We start from the raw sequence: 14170 nt of genomic DNA on the forward strand, positions 1-14170 counted from the left end.
CGATTTCAGTCGGAGAAGAGTTTGTGCTGGTATTAAAGATGTCAACCTCCACGTGACTTCTTATAAGGGATCCTGGATGACAGCATAGTGGGCAGAGGAGTCTGTTCCAGCAGGGTCCTGACACTGTGAGGGGCTGCTCTGCTGCTGCTTCTCAGGAAAATACAGGGTTTTGTGAATCAGATCTTTGACAGCAGAAACGTCACCTCTTTCTACGGAAGAGACAGACAGTTGTTAGGGATTCTCAACAGGCAGTATGAAAGCCCCTTTTCCTCAAGTACTGGAACTCTAGTTCCCAGCACATCACCTGCCAGCACCCCTTCCTCTTTTTTTCCTGTACATGCTTCACACTTTCTGCACTCACCTACACCCAGCTGCTGCAGGAGGTCTCCAAACTCTGGGTCACAATCCAGGATTTTCAACAGGTTGGTACTCTCCATTCTCTCCAGCTGCACATCCCAGTAAATGTAGATTTTCTGATTGAAGCTGACATAAACCAGGCAGGGGCTGTTGCTTCCTCCTTTGCATGCATAGAGACCTACAGAAAGCAGAAGTGTGGAGAACTGACCAGTTCCAGAAGGACAGAGAAAGCAAATAGGTAACTTCTCATGATGAGGTACCAAAGCTGTTAGCAGAAAGCAGCGAGCACCTGGGGTGAGCAGCACAAACAGACTTGGGTATATGAAGGCACTTTGAGACAATCCAATAAAGTGTCTATAAACTGTTATTAATGTACGGAGCTTGGGGACTTGCAAGCTGCTGCTTGCAGGTCTGAAGAGAGGGGATTGAGCAAAGCCTAGGCTCAGGCTGGTTCCATGGTGTTCCTTATCTCCACTTGGGAACAGCTTAGAAGTCTGCAAATGAAAAAAGCAGTGGGAAAGACAAGAGACCAAAAGGGACTCCCAAAAAGACCAGGGAAAAAACCCCCAAACTGTCACAGACAAACCTCAGCATCACCTCCTCTCTCCCCTACTTTTCCCAGATGCCATCAGAGGAAAGACTAGCTGGGCCTTCTGCAGTATACACACAGGGAAATTATTCCCCAATGTAGATGGACAAAGGATTCCAGGTCTCTCAGCAGGGAGTAGTAGCTTTGCAGTCAGGCTCCCCACCTGCACAGAATGCACTGACATTCTCATCTGCTTGAAATCTGGCAACAGTCCGATTGTGGTCAATGATGTACGTCTGACCATCCCATGCACAGGCAATCACCTCCTCATGCCCATTGCCCTGCAGGAACCATAAGATCGCATATTAGCATGGACATCAACTATTCCCAAAAGCAATCAAAAATCTTTCTTGCTTTTTCAGAGACAGAACTCTAATGGCTGAACAAGATGTCACTTTTGGACGTCTTGTCCAGACATTTCATGCTTTTCCAGTTTTAATGTACTTGGAGACCATCTCTCTCTTTTCTATGGTAATCCTTAAGTATGATAAGACCTTGTAGACAATCAGGGTATTAACAGTGTGCAAAACCATTCAACTTTCCAATAAAATATAAGAGCAGCTGGGAGATGAAAAAAGTTCATAGCAGGATGCTGGGCCCACTAGGTCCAAGCCGGACACAGCCCAACCTCTTGCAGGTAGACAATGAGCACAGAATGCATTGGCACAGTCAGAGCACTCTGTGTGTCATCCTGAGATGATCCCAGCCTTTTCCAGCCGAGTTATACTCCCTCTGCCCTTTCTAAATTCATATACACAAAGCCATCCTGAGTTTTTGTCTTCATCCCTCCCAGCCCTATTCACAGACACTCACAGTAACATCCAGCTTTTCCAAAGCAAAGAGCTGGTGATCAACCTGCACAGACCAAAGCAGCTTGTCTGCTCCCTCCATGAGTTTCAACGTCCCTGAAGGGGAGGAAAAAAAAAAAAAAAATTATCTTGAAAATATTAAAAGGGAGCAAGATGTTTGCTAACACTGGGCCCTGCACACTCCTTCACCACTTAGGGACTGCAGGCAGAGCCCATGGTACAAGCGGTGGCTGATAACAGATAACACAGTTTCAGTTCTGAGGACAGCAGTCCAATTATCTTGTCATCAGTAACTGGAAACAGACAGGAAAAACTGCAGCAGCCCTGCTAATTGGATTGTGCTCTAAGACAAGAAGAAAACTACCCAAAACAGGCTCCCGAAGTACAGTACATCAACAGATCTCACATGAGACTGAGTAAACTAGAAGCTTCTCACCATGTCCCACAGATCATGGGATCTCAGGACAGCATGTTGACAGGTATGAGCTGAGAGCTGGCTGGCTAATAGCATGGGCATGGCCTCATGGCTGCTAAAACCATACTGGACACTCACCTCACATACCATTTTTCTGTCATCCATGGTTTAGTGGTGTTGACAGAGCTAGGACAAAGGCTGGACTCGATCCTGAAGGTCTCTTCCAACCGAAACTGTTCTATGATTCTGTGATACTGTGATAGTACTGGGGAAGGATGGGGGCTGGGCACGGCCATGAAAGAGTGGAACATAAACAATCCATCCTCACAGTGCCCTCCAGCCTCAGTAAGATTCATGAGTGAACCATAGTGAGGCAGGAAGCCCTGCCAGATGCAGAAGCTTGAGTTCAGGCCCAAAGAATAATCAGAAATTCTCTAGGAGGACATCATTGGGCAGGTGGACATTTGGCCCATACAGGCCAGGCTGCTTATCTGGGAAGAGAGAAGCACAACATCTTGTCTCCACACCATTGGTTTTTGGACAGAAACCCTGCATTCAGCTCATAAGATTCAGTCCTATTGCAACCTGTCCTATCACTTCTCAGTTAGGGGCACAGCAGAAGAACTTGGCTCCAGGCCTGTGTGAGGCCAGCTGCTCTCTACCAGTACTCAAGTTCCAGCATCCATTTTCTTTACTGCTTTTGGAAACACTCCAAGTCCCTTAAAGTACAAGGACAGATCTCTGCTGTGGTTTAGAGGCTCCTGTCTACATGAATGGCACTGTCGAACTGGCATCTCAAACAGCTGTTTGACCACTGGGTGAGCAGGTGACTTAGAAGTCAGCAAATTAAAGTTCTAGTCTCACTCTCCATCTCAAGCTTTCAGTGTGCCTTTGGGCCAATGACTTGGCCTCTTCATTTTCCTGGCTGTTAGCTGCAGCGTGGCTTCAATACCTCTACCCCCATAGGCCATAGGACCATACAAGTAATTAATGTTTGTAAAATGCTTTGAAATCTACAGATGAATAGACTGTACCGGGGGAGAGAGAGAGGCAGATGTTAGTAACAGATAGAAAACACAACAGGTTTCTGGAGAAGGCAAGCCTGTGCAATATCAGATCCAATTCACTAAGGTACAGAAAGACAGTCTCAGCTTTAATATGTCTCATCATATCCTCAGATATAGGCATGTTACTACACACCTAGTTTATCGGGGACTTGCTGACAGTGACAACTCTTACTTGAGCTCCTGTCTTAGCTTTCACACCTTCCTATAAAATATGTCAGCAGGAGGAGCCTTTGAGTCAAATTTTCTTGCCTGACCCAGGAAACGCTTCGGAAGCCCAGGTCCCCCTTCTTTCAAAGCCAAAAGCACTGAGTCCCTGTTTCCCTGCTTTGAATTAGTGATAGGCCTTTGCCCACCCCACAGGCCTTTCTTCCGGGACAGTGGTAGGACTTACCATCCAGAGTACAGAGGGCAAAGAGACCTGAGCGACTATCCTCACCGGAGCAGCCTGAAAGTGCAGAATAGAATTACAGGAGTTAATGCTGTTTTATAAGCATTGGCCCGTCCCTCTCCTGAAAAAAAAGTTGTTACAAAACAAGTTGATCCATCCTGCCTCCTTTTTTGCCCAGCCTTGACACCTTGTTTAGCAGATATCTGCAGATTCTTGCAACCAACTGTACTTCATGCTGGCTTTTATTTGTAGGGTACTGGCATATCAAAACCCAAGACCTTTGGTTTGCATTGACACAGGCACGTCTGGCTCTGCTGGCTGCTCCTGGGAGTATGTCTGTACCACATATGCACTTGCAGGCCCATGGCAGTTCCAGTTTTAGTGGACTGCATCACGTACTCTTCAGGTTCCAGAAATTCACAAGCACAAGTGGCAAAGTGAAGAACAGCTGAAGCCCAACAAGAGTATTACAATTGTAACCTCATTGTTTCTTTCAAGGACAGGAACACGGCCTTTGGCTGTTCTGGGAAGGTGCAGGGTTTAAAAAAAAAAAAAAAAAAAAAAAAAAAGAGGTCTCACCAGAAGGACAAAGCCTCAGTCACATTAGCACAAAAGCACCTCCGTGACAACTCCTGAATGAGTCTGTGGAGATCATGCTACAAACTCTTATTGTTTTCACTACAGCAAAACTGCACAGAAGCTATGATCCTCTCCCAGCAAACACTGGTCAGATGCTAGAGAGCCCCTGCTTTATAAGCACATTAGTCATGTGCCTTCATGCTCATCTACACACTGATCCCTGACTTTCCTGGGCTACACGTATACAGCTGTGAACTTCCTGCAAGCAGTATCCTCTCCAAAGCCTGTATATCAGTTGTGTGCAGGACAGCACTGACAAATGTGACTAGTTAAATCTGAAGAGGAGTCTCCCCAGACCAGGAGGCTGCTTCAACCCTTCAGTACACTTTCTACCTAGCTACCAGTCAGGTGAGGTTTTGAAAGCGGTATCGTGCTTGGCAGGGAAGGACTGGAGCTGTATTCAACTACAGCTGCATTTAATCCTTTCAGTGACAATGTAGGAGGCACACTGGCTCCCTGAGGTCTGCAGGAACACAGTAAATCTGGCAGTCAGGGACAAGCCAGCAGAGCTGAAAGCAAACAGACAGTTCCCCAGAATGATGTAACACTGCAAGCCTACCTCTACTGCCCATAGGCAACTCGAAGCTACAACACCGTACACTTTCCCAGGACACAGACTACCCTATTTCTGCAGATCAGCTTAAAGCAAACAGTCAGCTGGTCGAGTACTCTATCGCCCCTAGCTGATGCTCATCCAGACATGCTCTGATTCAAAAGGTCTGCTGTACCCCCCTCACATGGTCAGCAGGGCACTCTGTCTCATTACTGATGGCCCAGCATCAGTGGGCTTTTCACATCCTTCTCTTCATCCCTTACTCTGTTTGCCTTCATTTTTCACAGACACCTCTCATTAGATGCAAGGCTTTGGATGCAGTGAAGTAATTGATTTCATGCTCTGTGGACCATGTTGCTCATAGCAGCATCTGAGATGCTGGAAACATTACAAGCTGAGGACATGGGGAGGAATGGTGCTCTGCGGAAGGGGAGAAGAGGGGTTTCAGTGGATTGCTCTTCTCCCTCAGCTTTAACTCCACTGGACAGCCTAAATCGTTCTCAGACAGCACAGCAGGGGGTAATACTTGGGCAGAATAAATGCAGCTGTAAATGCAGCTGGATTCCAGCCAACTACAGACAAGAGAAAGTGATCTGCATCAGGAATTTTCTGCCTTCTTGTATTATACCCACACATTCCAAGGGGGAGTCAAAGCTGCTTATTCTCCATAAGTACCAAAACAGGCACAAGTGAAAGCACAAAGCAGGTACCCAAGGCAAGTAAGTGGCAGTGTGTAAGAAAAGTCTGGACACAGCAGCAGGGTGTCAGGGCTGAGAGAAGCCAGCAGCTGTTGAGAGTTTAGATACAACAGCAGAACAGAATACACTGGAAGGAGACAGAGGACAGCGATATCAGTGAAATATGGAAGCAGCTCTGGAGGGGATGGGACTGCATAGGTGAAAGAAGAGCAGGATATAGCTGCCAGGTATCAGGAATCAAATGCTGAAAAGCACAAAAGCAAGAATAAAGATGAGGCTGTGGAAATGAAGGGAGTAAGAAGAGGGCATAAGCTGCAGCCACATAAAATCAAAGATCAAGGACATCTGTAGGAACAAGGCATGGCAGCCATTCAGGATGACTAAATGCAGAGCAGTGAAGGCTGCAAAGAAACTGTTGTGGTAAGTGAAGAGTAAGAGCTACCTAGTGAAGGACAAAGACTATAAAAAGGCCAAATGCGAATATCCAGCTGACTTTATTTGGGAGCTGGCTAACAGAAGCAGAGATCCCTCTGGTTTTGCAGCTGCCTTCTACTGTTATTTTTCAATGCCAAGAAATCTCATTTCATGCTGGACTGACGTATTAAAAAAACCCCCAAAACTATCGGGTCAACTGTTGGGTTGGAGGCCCCAAGCTCCTAATCTCTCACCTCTGCCAATGCTACCAATTAGATGAGTGGAAACATTCTTGTTGTGAATCCGTCCAGATGTTTGGTGTAGAATAACATCTCGAATAGGGGCCTCACTAGGGAAAAAGAGAGACAGACATCAGGGAAAGGTTAGGGAACCATGCCTGGGACTATGCCAGAACAATCTGAAGAGCAGTGTACTCCAAAGCTCTATAAATCCTGATAGAGTTTGTGTATAGGTTAGCCCTTTGATGCTAAAGGCCAAGGAAAAGAGTGCATGCCACCCCACGTGTGAAAGGAACTTGCCAATGCTTAAAAAACAAAACCAGAATTATTTGATGCATCAGAAAACTGGAAAAAGTCCAAAAAAAGAGGAAAAAAAAAATCAGTAAAACATGTATTCCAATCAAGGAAAAAAAGACAATTTTTATCATTAGTGTTATGTAAGCCTGGCTGCTTTTCACTCAGGAAGTGTCTGCCTGCGGTTGAACAGGTTGGTCAGAGATCATGCCTGGGCCTGGCTTCTGGCTAGGAAGGTACCATTCCACTAAGGTCTCTAAGACATCAAGGAGACTTGCCTACCTCCCCTCCTGCTGCAGTTTTCCAGGTCTGCCTTAAAGTCTCACAGAACACCTGAATTCCCCATAAGGGACCCTCCAGCACCAAGGACAATAATCTCGCTGCTCATCCCGATTGCTCTGGTTGCAATTTACAGCACTGGCTGCCAGGGATCTCATTAGGAAAACCTCCAATTATCTCACCTGGAAAAAACAGCTGAATGAACCCAAAGTGTCATCCTGGGCTTCAGACTAACTGGGCTCAGCCCAACCTTTCAGTTGCTACTCTTCCCACCATTAGACAGGTCACCAGATTGCCTACTCTTTCTCTGGAGATTTAGGTCGCCCATTTCCCTGCCTTAGCCCCCCAGCACTGCCCCCCTTAGTGAGCTGGTTTTGCCACATTCCTCACCCAACCCCAGGAGGAGTGGGATAAAAGGAAAGCAGTAGTATTCATCTTTATGATAGAAACATGAAGAGTGTTCATGGAGGCTTTGGTGCAGGTGGACTTAAGTCATGAACTCCCAAGAGTACAGCAAGTCACTGAAGCAAGGACAAACGACAGCATCCGTCCCCCAAAAAGGTGGTGTGGTGGCGCCCCCTTGTGACAGGCATCTACAGCGGAATCTTCTCATCTACCCTATGCAACAATGCTCTTCACCTGCTTGGGGCAGAGTTGTCTCTTCCCTCTGTTGTGGCCTGCTGCTCAGAGTCCCAGGTGCACAGAAGAATGGCATAGCCGCAGCCTGGCTGAGACACCATCATCTCCGGTGAGCCATCAGGGCCTGGGTTCACAGAGAGGCTGTCCACCTGTACTGGCAGAGAAAAAACATGGATAGAGTCGAACTGAGAACTTCAAACACCTCAGAAGGGTTCACTGTGCTCCTTGTAAGCAAATTCGAATATGGCAGATGTTCCGATAGGAGCTGAGCAGGAGCTGAACAAATTCAGCTAGAAGCAAAATGACCAAGTTACAGTAAAAGGCTATGTTTCCCTACCAAAAACCGCTTAAGAACAACACTAGTATTTTCCACTAATGCTCTCTAGCTGGGTGATAGCAACTGACTGTTTCCCAGACCAACCCACCAGCTGCTCCACATGTACAGGCCAAACACTGGGCAAATCTCCTTTCAAGCCACCAACATGACGATTGCTTTGTTCATAGGACTCAGAGTTTGTGCTTCTTCCCTTGGGAGAGGCACCTCTTGAAGACTGTGTGACAAGTTCTGCTCTGAACATCCCGTTTTCTTACCTGACCTTCTAGCAGCCATTTCTTCAACAGCAGCAGCTGTCCAGAGACATGGTCTGAACTGTCCGACATGTCCTCCCAGCGGAAGGCACGTACCACCCTGTCAGTGTAACCCACCACCAACTCACACTTCCCATCTCCATCTGCAGGGAATACAAGAGAATAGATGGGCTCTCTCAGGCTTTCATACCCCCAAGAGCCCTGCATTCAGAAACCACCGTGCTGGTTTCCATCAGGTAGCATCCCTGATGATCCAAATCCTGTATTGAGAACTAGCACTTCAGGAAAATTCCTCAAATTCTTGCATCTCTCCTCCATGACTTGGTTGTTTTTGTTAGAGCACCTGTTACGGCAAGACAGTAATTTCTTTCTGTGAGTCCCATACACTTTCTCTCTCTCTCCCACACCACCTCATACCCACAAACTCCCTCACCCTCCACTCCCACACCAGCTTCCCAGCTCACCAATGTCATTGATCAGCATGACCTTTGTGTTGGCAGGAATATGCTGCTTGAACACTGGCTTCTGCTCTTCTGCTGCTGCCAACTCATGGTGGCCTGAAGCATCTGGGTGTTTTGAAGTTGGAGAAGTCAGGTCAAAAAGATGAAACCAGCCTTCTGCACTCACTGCCACCACAAGATTCTAAGAGGGAGGAGAAAAACCTTTACATTTTTCCTCTTTTGGAAAGTGCAGAAGCTATCCCACAGCAGGGCAAGGGAAGATATGAGGGTAGATTCATGAAGACCAATGATTGCTACAGAGGGAACAGGAGAAGGCTTTTGGCCAGCATACAAACTACTCAGGTACCGCAGGGTCCAAATTTCTTATTCGTCGTTGTCAGACTAGGACATCAAGCTGATGCGTGCATACAAGCCTCAAACAATGTGTGGCTTTCTCCTCACTGGAGCACACATAGCTACAGTATTTTAGGCAGGGTGCCTAAACTAGGACTTTGGTCTCAGTGGTCCTGGCTTAAGCCCCAGAAATAGCAATCCAGCAAAAGGAGTCATACTAGACCCAGTGGAATTTGCTTAGGAGTCTAGACTATTCTGTGGCTCAGTCCTGCTTAGATGACCTTAAATGCACGCAGCCAAGTGGCAGAAGGGCCACTGCCCACAGCAAGGACCAGCACAGAGCAGGGCAAAAGCCACTGAGGAAAAATGAGCAATCCTCAAACCACCAAAGGCTTCTGGCGCCAACACAGGGGGACATAGAAATCAATAGTGCTTTTTCAAGACAAGATGGATTTCCTTGCTCTCTAAAACCTGCATATGGCTCACAAAAAGGTACAGGCTATATGTAAACAGAAGAACAGTTTTAAAACAGTAGTGCTAAAACTCTATTGAGCAAGAGCAGATCCTGGAGAGAAAGCACCTGCAACCTGTCCTCCTCCACACTCAAGATATGACATGACCCTAATCTCCTAAGCACCTCCCACATGACCTACAGACACAGCTGGAAAGAATTTGGCTGCCCTCACCTTTCCTTTATTGCATACATCTCCCACACCAACACACGTGAGCTGCAAAAGAAAAGAAGGCCATACGTGAGAGAAGGCAACTCAAACCAGCCCTCCGGGATAAACCTCTGCCCTACCCCCTCCTCTCTCATAAACAGTCTCTTGAACTCTAAACAGCCTTTTCAAGGACAAAGAGAGCAGAGTCAGGGGCAGAAACACATATGTCACACAAATGCCCAGAGCCCTCAGACAAAATCCAAAGTGCACAGAAGCAGGGTCAAGCCAGGACAGAATGGGGCTAGCTGCGGACAAAAGCTACATGAAAGGCATCAGAACTAGTTCTGGCCGCCATTCTCCTCTGGCACATATTCCTAGGTGGTCAAAGACAGCTGGCTGCGCATACACCAAAAGGTCCAGCCACTTACAAATTTTGTCAGGAACTTACCATTCCTTGGCAAGATCGCACAGCCCAGGGTTTGCTGTCATCGTTCTTGTAAACATAGAGTCTCCCATTGGTGTCTCCCACAACTAGCTCGTTCAGCTGTACAAGAGGACTAGGTTAGTAAGAAGAAATTCACAATTACGGTAACAGTATTCCCACCCAGCAACAATTATAGAATTCATATCTAAAAATCACTCTGTGGGGAGAAGCAGCAAAGCTAAACAAGAGTTAAAGAGACAGCCTCAAATCAACAGAGAAGGTCTGGGAAAAAATTAAAAGCCCTAATTTAACTCTCACAGATAAAAGAGCTGAGAGTTGCTCCTTAGAGCAACATCCCGTTATCCACTGCTTCTCTAGCCATTATTTCAGAGTTGTGTCACTGACTGTTTTAATATCCTGCTCTGCTAGTCATCATCATCACTCTATCGTCCATCCTTCAATCTAGATTGGCTTGATCTTCTTGAATCACCTGAGAAAGATGATGGTAACGAGGAAAATGTAATCATCCAGAAAGAGGCTGCAAGAACACTTACAATAGATTTACCCTGGATGTTCAATCTCACTGATGAAGCTGTAAAGGTCTTTCAGAACGGTGATTATTTCTTTAAAGAAGATTGATAAAAATCATCGGCCACCCCTGCTGATGAGCCTACTCCTACTATCCCATCTCCTGCATCATGCCTCTGTATTTAAATTGTGTGCATTTCCTAACTCCCTGCACATTACCGTACATAACACAACTTTTCATGGGAAAATTTATCATCTACTGCATTGCTAGCCATGACAACTTTTCAGGATAGCAGGTGACAGAGCACTGGAACGGGCTGCCCAGAGAGGTTGTAGAGTCTCCTTCTTTGGAGACATTCAAAACCTGCCTGGATGAGTGGTAGTCCTGCTCTGGCAGGGGGGTTGGGCTACATGATCTTTAAGGTCCCTTCCAACCCCTAACATTCTGTGATTCTGTCACAGTGCTGTAATAAAATTTCATTGTTGAGAAGAAAAGACAGTTTACATATATCTGGTTAAGCTAACCTCTTCCTAGCTACAGATGAATCAGACCATCAGAAACAAACATTTGTGGGGCCGACAGCAACATTCCCGATGCACATCCATTCATCATAGAAGTCAAGAGACATCAAAACTGGGCTCTACCCTGTTTGTGAGCCACTGTGCCCCAGCAGAGTGTTTCCCCACACCTCTATATCCCCACCACCGTGACAGGAGAGTGTCTCTCTTTGGGGCCAAAAGTTAGGTCCCCTACTAGCTATACATCATCTGGGACCCACGCCAAGGGTGCCTAGCACGTCTAACGATGCTGGAAGCACTGACTAGCTGCAGCCCAGTCACTGAAACATTCGGTTTAAAAGGGACGTCTGGGGATCATCTCATCCAACTCCTGCGCCTCTGACATTGCTCAAGCACCCATCAGGCTCCGAGCCCACCCACCCACACACCCCCCCCCTCCAGGCACCTGCTCTGGTACCGCACCACCCTCTCGGTGCTCCCTCCCCGCCCCATTTCAGCTTCCTTTGCTACAACCTGCAACTGCTGCCCCTCGCCCTGCCGCTGCTCATCTCCGAGAGTGGCTGGGCGGGAGCTGCAGGCAGCACTGGGGCGCCGCCGGGAACTCCCCAGTCCTACCGACCCCAGGCCGACCGAGCCCGGCTCCCGAGCGCCGCATGCGGCAAGGCCCTGCGGCACCGCGGCGGCCTGCTGCTGGGTTCGCTCCGCCTCACACCCCCCCCCCCCCCCCCATCCCAAACTGCGGCGAGCGCTTTGCCTGGGGAAGCGCCACCCTCCGCAGCCTGTTGACACTGGCCCGCCCGAGCCCCGGGCCCGCCCCACCACCGCCCCGCTCCGCGCTCCCCGCGCAGGCCCACGGCAGCCACCCCCCGCCTCCAGACCGTATCGTTGTCGGCATCCCCCAGGCAGATGGCGTGCGGAAAGAGGCTGCCGCTGAAGTCGAGGGCCACGCACTGCACGTAGCTGACGGACCGCATCCCGCCGCCGCCGCCGCCGCCACCACCTGCAGGGGCGGAGCTCCCGCCGCTGGCCGCCGGGCCGGCCGCCAGGCTGGGGAGATGGGGGGGGGGGGACGGGGGGACGGTGACGGGGACGACGGTGGTGGCTCTGCAGGTACAAGCGCAGCCGGGGCGCGCCGGCGCAGAGCGCGTGCGCGAGGATCCCATGGGGGCGGAGGCGGTGGGTGGCTCCCGGCAGGGGCGGCCGCGGGGGCGGGGCTCCCAGCGGGCCTTGGCGGGCAGTGCCGCGCTCCTGCCGGGACCCCCTCAGCGTGTCCAACGTTCCTTGGGCCAGGAGACACCCCCCCCGTCCCCCGTCCCCCCCCACCCCCGGCTTCCAGCGGGCGCTCAGCGCGGAAGCGTCGCGGAGCCCGGCCCCGCGGAGCCTCACGCTCCGGGTTTGGAAACGCGCCTTTCGCCTTTGCATTCTGGGCAGCCGGGGCTGCGGCCGCTCTGCCCCCCGCCCGCCCCAGCGTGCCGCGCGTCCCTCCGGCAGAGCGAGTGCCCGCCCCCTTACCCTGTTACCCTGCAAGCAGGGCCCCCAGCGCCCCGGCCGCCGCTTGCCAAGCGGTGGCAGCGGGCAGAGCGCCTGCCTGCCAGGCCGCACCATCTAGGACAGCCCGCGGCCACGGCCGGGAGCCTGGCTGCCGTTTTACGTGATCCAGCTCCTCCTAACAGCGAAACCACCTCCCTACGGCCTTCTGCAAACCAGCTGTTTAACTCCTGATCAGATACATCCGACAGCACGGAGCAGTTCTGGTGTGGGTTGGGTGAAAATCAATTGTTTCCCCTTCTACAGGCAATAGTGAACACAGACACTTCTGCTACTTCAAAGATACTGTACAGCTACAACAAGAATATTGCACAGGATGAAGGATTTATAAGCTGAGGCAAACAGCTGCATGTGCTTTACCAAGTCAGTATTGTAGTTTATTTTAAGCATTTTTTTTTATAAGGACATAACGAACAGTTTATATTTGAAGTTCACATGCATGACTTCACTTACAAACACTAGTATGCTATCTTCTGCTGGCAACTAGACCCATTTTTTGAAGACAGCATGGAACCTCCTTTCAGCTGCCTGAATAGGGCATGTTTAGTGTCCTTAGTACATTTACATTCTTAAACATTTCATAGTTTGTTAACATAGCAATGAAGGCAAAATGGAACATTCAAGATTGCTCACACTTGACATATCCACCATTGACTCTAGGAATTTTTTAGATGCTCTATAGAAACAATCTCACTTTTTGCTTTCAAAAACATTTTGAAGAACTGTCATCCCTGTGGGAGACTTAAAAACTTGTTCAAGAATTAGAAATTTATCATTAGGACTTGCCCCTATGCTTTCTTTCTCAGCAACAACAGTTTCAGCCACAGGGGCTTGTATTTCCAGTAATAATTCCCAATAAATCAAGGTATTTCCTTACTGGAGAATAACTTGCTTGGCATTCCTGCTGCCCTTACTGTTCTTCTATGTCTGGAAATCCCCTCTTGCAGCTTAGGTTGACAGACATTCTTCACACCTTGTTGTAACCTGTCTGTAATGTTCCCCTTAGAGGCAGGAGAGCTTTGGTGCAAGGAGAAATATTTTTAACATACACAGGGCTGATACTATTGAGAGTCAGAACTCATGAAAAGCACTTGCAGTACAGAGCAATGCTAAGATTTTGCTAAGCAAATGAAATCAGCATCTCCTTAAATGTGATGACCTACCAAGCACCTCATCCTGCCTCTTTTCCTATGCCTCCCCCACCCCACTTAAACATCCCCACCAAGAACCTCATGAATAAGTGCTTTTAAGTACTTCTGTCTCAGCAAAGGAGACCAGGAATTCAAACTAAAATTTCAGATGTCAGTCATGTTAAAACAGGGATACTCTCTGCAATGTACACACAATTCCAGCCCATCCTATGCCATGCAAAGACAAGGAATCTTTCTCACTGCAAAAAAAATCATTTTTGTTTCTGAGAGGAACAGATTATATACCTTCCTTCTGCAGAGCAGGCAAAAAAAAAGTATCCCTCTAGCCTATCTAGAGGGTCTCAGAACAGGACAAAGGAGATGCTGAGTTTAACACTACCTTCAGAGAAGGTGAGTTTGAGTACTATGTTCCATGCCTGCAGACAAATAAAAAAACCCCTCCCCAACAAAAAGCCCCCTACAAAAGCCAAAAGCACTCCCGCCCCCAAACAAGACACAAGAATATCGAGCAATAGCTTTCTTGTGAGACAAGGATAAGCAGACCTTAGAACTACTACTCAGAAGTTGGTAGTTCAT

General features: G+C 48.5%; 1 protein-coding gene across 2 annotated transcripts; it reads right to left on the minus strand.

The window, feature by feature from the left end:
• Positions 1-11869, minus strand: ITFG2 (integrin alpha FG-GAP repeat containing 2). Of its 2 annotated transcripts, XM_086465182.1 has the most exons (14): positions 11750-11869; position 11665; positions 11416-11429; positions 9873-9968; positions 9449-9490; positions 8433-8610; positions 7972-8111; positions 7381-7529; positions 6184-6278; positions 3629-3682; positions 1760-1851; positions 1110-1227; positions 362-535; positions 1-209 (listed from the first exon to the last, which is right to left on the minus strand). In XM_086465182.1, exons 1-14 carry the CDS (start codon positions 11867-11869, stop codon positions 61-63), a joined length of 1422 nt encoding a protein of 473 aa, XP_086321308.1. In that variant the 3' UTR covers positions 1-60. The 2 variants fall into 2 exon arrangements, with proteins under 2 accessions (XP_086321308.1, XP_086321300.1); XM_086465174.1 differs by lacking the exons at positions 11416-11429; position 11665 and having other exon boundaries at positions 11774-11869.
• Between the last annotated feature and the right edge of the window lie 2301 nt (positions 11870-14170).

Source organism: Leptosomus discolor, chromosome 1, assembly GCF_034619465.1.
Source record: "Leptosomus discolor isolate bLepDis1 chromosome 1, bLepDis1.hap2, whole genome shotgun sequence".
Taxonomy (NCBI): Eukaryota; Metazoa; Chordata; class Aves; order Leptosomiformes; family Leptosomidae; genus Leptosomus; species Leptosomus discolor.